This window comes from Corylus avellana, chromosome ca9, assembly GCF_901000735.1.
Source record: "Corylus avellana chromosome ca9, CavTom2PMs-1.0".
Lineage (NCBI taxonomy): Eukaryota > Viridiplantae > Streptophyta > Magnoliopsida > Fagales > Betulaceae > Corylus > Corylus avellana.
Window position 1 is genome coordinate 15,043,010 of NC_081549.1, and position 6,915 is coordinate 15,049,924.

The 6,915-nt window shown below is 32.0% G+C and overlaps 1 protein-coding gene across 1 annotated transcript in view; it reads left to right on the forward strand.

The window, feature by feature from the left end:
- The first annotated feature begins 382 nt into the window (after positions 1–382).
- The window catches only part of LOC132192322 (uncharacterized), a 7,900-nt gene continuing 1,367 nt past the window's right edge, over positions 383–6,915 (forward strand). The window contains exons 1-9 of the mRNA XM_059607619.1: positions 383–438; positions 1,303–1,525; positions 1,641–1,845; positions 2,578–2,668; positions 2,745–2,890; positions 4,593–4,836; positions 5,396–5,500; positions 6,260–6,442; positions 6,568–6,772. Coding sequence (XP_059463602.1) covers positions 1,306–1,525; positions 1,641–1,845; positions 2,578–2,668; positions 2,745–2,890; positions 4,593–4,836; positions 5,396–5,500; positions 6,260–6,442; positions 6,568–6,772 — 1,399 coding nt within the window. The 5' untranslated portion in view covers positions 383–438; positions 1,303–1,305. The remainder of the gene's footprint in view (positions 439–1,302; positions 1,526–1,640; positions 1,846–2,577; positions 2,669–2,744; positions 2,891–4,592; positions 4,837–5,395; positions 5,501–6,259; positions 6,443–6,567; positions 6,773–6,915) is intronic.

Here is a 6,915-nt window from a genome sequence, read left to right on the forward strand (position 1 = left end):
GAAATGTCTTGTTAGGAAATAAATTAATAAAATTTCTTGTAGTAAGAAAAAAAAAAAAAAAAAAAACTTTTTGTTTAATCATACAATCTTGTCTATTCATTTTGTTAACAGGTGAAAAATTCATGGATGGATGTAATTTTTTAGGAAACAATTTAAGAAAGTCCCAAATCTGAGAGTGATTAAATAATTTCTAATTTATTTATTTATTTTATCATGGTTATGTAGTCCGATTGACACGGATTTGACTCACCACCGAAAATAAAAGAGACAATAAACAATTCACCCGCACAAAATTAAAATATTAAAAAAATCATAAACTTCTTCATAAATACCACCTGTATCCTGTCTTCTTCTCCAAATTCTCTCTCTCTCTCTCTCTCTCTCTCTCGCTCTGAGGTAGCAGAGGCTCTTCCCATTTGGGTTTCTCTATTTTCGTCTGTAAGTTTAAGTTCTCTCTCACCTACAATTTTGTTTTTCTTCTTTTGTGTGCGAAATCTTTTATGCTCTGTTTGTTTGCTGAGAATATATAATGTCTGAAAAGAAAAGAAATTGTACTTCATAATTTGGTTTCCACATTTCTTGGTGTCTTTCATGCCACTGACCATAAGAGCATCTGAATGAGTTCTGATGAATATGTCATCTTTTATAGAAATCATAGCAACGCAAACCAGTAGAAATCTGAGTTTCAGTTTCCTTGGCTTTCCCTAAAACTTTCTCAGGAACCAAAACAGATACTTGCAGTTTGATGAACATGATGTTGATGACATTTCAGAATTAGTTTTTAGTTTTCCACCTTCCCTTTCTGGGTTTTGTTATCTTAGGTTTGTGCTAAGTAATTTTGTGTTGTACTAGGTGTATTTTGATTCGTTTCTTTGAGGCAAACCTTAACTTTATAATTGCTTTTATTCTTTTCTTAAACTTTGTTTTTGGACTTTTCACTTTCTCCTTAACCTTTTACATATTTCACGTATGCTCTGTTTTTTCTTCCTACTTTGTACCTTTATGTTTACACATTTATTGATGACGTCAAAATATGACAATAGTAGATAATTATCATTTTAAAATTTTAAGTTAATATAAAAAGATGAATTTATTTCTTTAATTAATAGATTAATAAAACTTAAGTGAAATGGTAAGGTAAACCATCTCATGACTACTTATCTAGTAACATGATAAACTGTCAATTAATAAAAAAAAAAAGATAAGTTTAATTAATTATTAATAATTTAACAAATATAGATATTATTTTTTTTCTTTTTTTTGGGTTATTGTTAAAGTAATTTCGTTTTTTTGTCACTTCAGGAAATGGCGAGAACTCCCATCTCCTTGATGGGGCTTCTGCTCTTGTGTTTCTGGGCAGCCTTTGCAGAAGCAGAAAACCTTAAATATAAAGACCCAAAACAGCCATTGAATGTTAGAATTAAGGATTTGATGCGCCGGATGACTTTGGAGGAAAAGATCGGTCAAATGGTGCAGATTGACCGCACTGTTGCATCCGCGGAGGTGATGAAGAACTACTTCATTGGTAATAATTATCACCAATCATTTTTATTTCTATGTCAAAACTTTGAGGAAAAAACAGAGAGAAAGTTGAAAGTGTTGCTCTGTTTTTGAAAATAAAAATGCTCTGTTTCGGGCAGGGAGCATATTAAGTGGGGGAGGGAGTGTTCCAGCCAAGGAGGCTTCTGCAGAGACATGGATTGACATGGTGAATGATTTCCAAAAGGGTTCTTTATCCACCCGCCTTGGAATTCCAATGATTTATGGCATTGATGCTGTTCATGGCAACAACAATGTCTACAAGGCAACCATTTTCCCCCACAATATTGGGCTTGGAGCTACCAGGCAAGTATAATAATTGGATGTTAATATTATCTCTGTTTGTTACTCCTAGTTCCACGCTCTGAGTATTGAATAATTTATCTTTAAAATTAGGATGGACAATTTGTGTTGAGTGTTCGGTTCGAGTTATAGTGAGGTATAGATATAAAATTATATAGATTAATTATAATTTGACTAATTTAATTAAATGAGTTACATCCTTCAATCTTATGGTTTGTTTGGAATTGTGATTTCTAAAAGTGCGATTCTAAAATTTGCGATTTGAAAAAGTGATTTTTAAAAACATAGTTAAGTGTTTGGAAAAATGACGATATGACCTTTAAAATCGTAATTTAGTCTTTTAAAAACGTAATCCCAAACAATTAATTTTCTGCGATTTGGTTTAAAATCGCACATTTTGTTTATGAAATCGCAATTCGCAATGCCAAATGTACCCTTAATTTGCTAATTTTGTATTGGGTTTCTACTTTTGTGTTGGGTTCGGGTGGTGTCGAAGCATAGGTAAGATTATATAAGTCAACCTTAATCCGATTATTCAATTAAACGAGTCCGAACCTTCGAACCTAACTCACTAATCTCGGATTAAAAATTGTGAGCTTTTAGGCCGTCTTAGGAATTTAGTGTCAGAAATTCAAGAAAGATCAAGAATGTATTAGTATCTACTTGAATCCATTGTATGATAAAAATATGCTTGTAAATCTGCCATTGATGATCAAATTATTTCCGATCAAACAGAGACCCAGAACTTGTCAAGAGGATTGGAGCTGCAACTGCGCTTGAAGCTAGAGCAACAGGGATTCCATATGTTTTTGCACCTTGTATAGCGGTAACTACGTTGAATGAATCTTCCAACTACGGCTTGCTCTCAGGATCATAAACAAATCTTCATCTGTAATTTGCAGGTTTGTCGAGATCCAAGATGGGGAAGATGCTATGAAAGCTACAGCGAAGATCCCAAGGTTGTTCAGGCAATGACTGAGATTGTGTCGGGGCTACAAGGGGAGTTACCCACTCACTCTCCCAAGGGTGTCCCGTTTGTTGCCGGAAGGTAATATTAGTGAGAATTTGATGTTAATTCTATAATTTTATATTTTTTTTAATTAACTATAATTCAAATGCTATTGATTGATTATGATTATAAGTTCTAATGTTTTCTCTAGCAGTCTCAATTTTATAAGAAAGAGTAATTCTATATATCACTAATACTCGACTATTATTTTACTTTGCTAATAGGGTAGTGCCAATTAATCTCTGATTATTTATTTTGTTTTAATAATGACTAATTTAATTTTTTTTTTTTTTAAATAATGGCTAATCAAATGGAGGATTGACATTGACACGTTAGAATAATGAGATAGTAGTGTGATATATATATATATATATATATATATATATATATACTCAATGCTAGATATTAGACTCCATCCCGCTTGGTTGATGTGGAAGCTTCCACCTTCCCTTAAATATTTGTTTTGTTTTTTTTTAAAATGGGTCGATGAACATTGTCATATCAACCTAGTATTTAGCATTATTTTATAAGAAAAGAGTAATGCTAAAAATTAAACTTTTTATTTATTTTTTATTCTTATTTATTTTTTATTCTAGCAACTATCTTACGGTATTGAATTTAGTAGCCCTACATCGCTGTTGGATCAATTATTATTAAAAAAAAAAAAAAAAATTAGTTAAGACTACCGTATTAAATTAAGAAATAATTATAAAATAAAAAAATTAATAGTTTATAGAATTCTCGCATGTGTAATTCATTCACAGAAATGTCTGCACTTCAAAATTTATGCCTGTGGCTATAATCATGCTTTGTGTACATTACATCATAGAAGCATCCGGAAACCTTTCCAAGTTGGTATCTCTATCAATGTTGGCCCACCTCTCCTTATTGGTGGATTAAGACAAATATAGCCATCTTTGATTTGTGAGTGGTCTATTTCCTCTAGGCAATATAGAACAGCCTTGGACAGATGTGTGTTTGGCATAGGACAAGTATACGGACCATGGATTCCAGTTAATCATGTCAATTTTGAACAAAAGAAGGATAATTATAACTCATTAAAATAATAATAATAATAATTCAATACTTACGGGTTTTTGGTGATAAGAACAGAAATCCTTTTTTAGATTAATAAAAATTAGATTACCTAAAATTTAGAGAATTGAAGAGATTGAATCATCTTAAATTAAGGGATATGATTAGGATTATGTTAGATTCAAATCATTTGTAAGTTCTGTAAACAGAAGCTTGAAAAATGTAGATGTAAGTAGGGTTGCAAATAAATCAGTCTGTTCGACTCATTAACTCGTCATATATCTTGTATGTATATACAAATATATATTAATATATTACTAAAAATTAGTTTTATATATATATATATATATATATATATATATATGCTAGTAATTAAGTAATATATGTTATATAGGTTACTTAATATTTATATGTGTGTATTAGTTAACCTAATATCTAGTTAGTTCATAAACTAACATATTTTCTAGTTACTTAATATTTAATAGCATTCTCAATGAGTTCAAACTCGCCTAGCTTCCAACGAGCCATTCTTGAAATCCTAAAACTTAACTTAGCTTAACTCAATTACATCCTAGACATAGGCATAGAGCGAGCCACTTGAATTGTCTATGTCATTCAATTTATTTTTTTATATCTCTAAGATTCTATAATTGGGCAGGGGGACAACTTCATAAGAATCCACATGTTGTTGCGTTCCTTTGTGCAGAAACAAGGTTGCAGCTTGTGCCAAGCACTATGTGGGTGACGGAGGAACAACCAACGGCATAAATGAAAACAACACGGAGATAAGCAGACATGGGCTGCTCAGCATACACATGCCAGGCTACTACAACTCCATCATCAAGGGTGTCGCCACCATCATGGTCTCCTACTCCAGCTGGAATGGGGTCAAGATGCATGCCAACCATGATCTTGTTACCGGCTTCCTCAAGAACACTCTTCGTTTCAGGGTAAGAAATATAATTAAAATGAGAAAATTTTACTTTAACTGTCAATTTAATCACCTGAATTTTTAATTTGAGTTAATTGACCCCTTCATCAAATTTAGCGGTTAGCTTCTAACGACAATGCCAAAAAAGACCAAAATACCCCCTATTTTCTTTTTTTTTTTAAAGGAAAAAATGGGTCCAAGGTGACCCTACCGTGGGTCAATTTGTTTTATTTTTTTATAACTTTATTTTTTTTAATTTTTAATTTGAAATTAAGGGTAAATTTAAAATTTTATAAAAAAAAAGTCAGAAGTATAAACGTCATTGTATCACTTTTAACGTTTAAAATCTGACGGAGGGAATTAATTGAATCAAATTGAAAGTTCAGGGGGTTAAATTGAGAATTTTTGAAATTTAGGGGAGTCTTCTAAAAATGCACGACAGTTTAGAGGTCTAGAGTAAAGTTTATCCAATTAAAAAAGAAAAAAGAAAAAATTTGATTACTTTAGCTTGATTTTTTGAATTACTATTGGATTGATTGAAAAAGAGAAAGATATGAATGTTGTGAGTTGTTTTTCAGGGTTTTGTTATCTCAGATTGGGAGGGTATCGACAGGATCACCTCTCCTCCTCATGCTAACTACTCATATTCTATCCAAGCTGGAATTCATGCCGGCATTGATATGGTTTGTCGGCCCCCTACTATATTTATACTGCTTAACCACTCGCACACATTGCTACGTTTGGATTTGTAATTTTAAAATGTGTTCGATTTTTTAAAAATACAATTAACTGTATGTTAAAATATCAGTTTAACCTTTAAAATTTATAATTTAACTTTTGAAATTGTGTATTTTTACAAAACATTTCCTATTGCATGCGATTTGAAAACCTAAAATTTTAGGAAAACTTCCATCACTTTTCAATATACTCCAGAGTTGTATTAAACTTCTAATTTTTTGCAATATCATCTATCTGTTAAGTTTTTTCATTAAATCTTGTCAAAATCCCAAAAAAGCCTTTTTTTTTTTTTTTTTACAAAATAAAAATTGCAAAGATTCACACATGGGTATTTTTGCAGACTCTGTTAAATTCGGATCAATGCTTGAATTTTTGCAATTTTCTATTTCAATATAAAATGGGGGATATTTTGGTAATTTGACACCCTTCAATTAAAAATTTAAAGACATAATATTACAAAAAATTGAAAGTTCGATACACAAAATTAAGAGTTTTTGAATTTTATAGGACAATTCCAAAAGTGATAGAAGTTTAGGAAAATTAAATGAAGTTTTTTCTAATTTTTTTTAAAACGCACAAAACAATACTATTTTTTTATGATATGATTTAAAATCACATATTTAATCTATGAAATTACAATGCCAATACCAAACGCACTACAAGTGGTCTAATCTTGTAATATTTGTGTCATGGACATATTGCAGGTCATGATTCCATTCAACTATACAGAATTCATTGATGGTCTAACCTTCCAAGTAAGGAATAAAATCATCCCCATGACCCGAATTGATGATGCAGTGAAGAGAATATTGCGGGTCAAGTTTGTGATGGGTCTGTTTGAGAACCCATTGGCTGATCGGAGCCTGGTCAACCAGCTAGGAAGCCAGGTTAGTTAATATAGTTCGCTTTTAAGTTTAATTTGTCTCCCCCCTGCCCCCACACCTCCCCCCCCCAAAACAGGACAACAAAAGTAAACGTCCTTCTATACCATTTCATGTACACCACCTTAAAGGAGCATAGAGAATTGGCTAGGGAAGCTGTTAGGAGATCACTGGTGCTGTTGAAGAATGGCCAATCTGCAGAAAAGCCATTGTTGCCTCTTCCCAAGAAGGCATCCAAAATACTTGTTGCCGGCAGCCATGCTGACAATTTAGGTTTCCAGTGCGGTGGGTGGACAATTGAGTGGCAAGGACTTAGCGGCAACAACCTCACTAGTGGTACATCTCCAAAACTATTAGCCACTTTTAAGTAATACTAAGGGCATATATAGGTGTGCATTTGAGTGACTTAAAAATATGTTTAATATTCAAAAAGTTCGTTTGAAAAAAAAAATACTTGTTTGGTAAAAAAAATTGAAAGC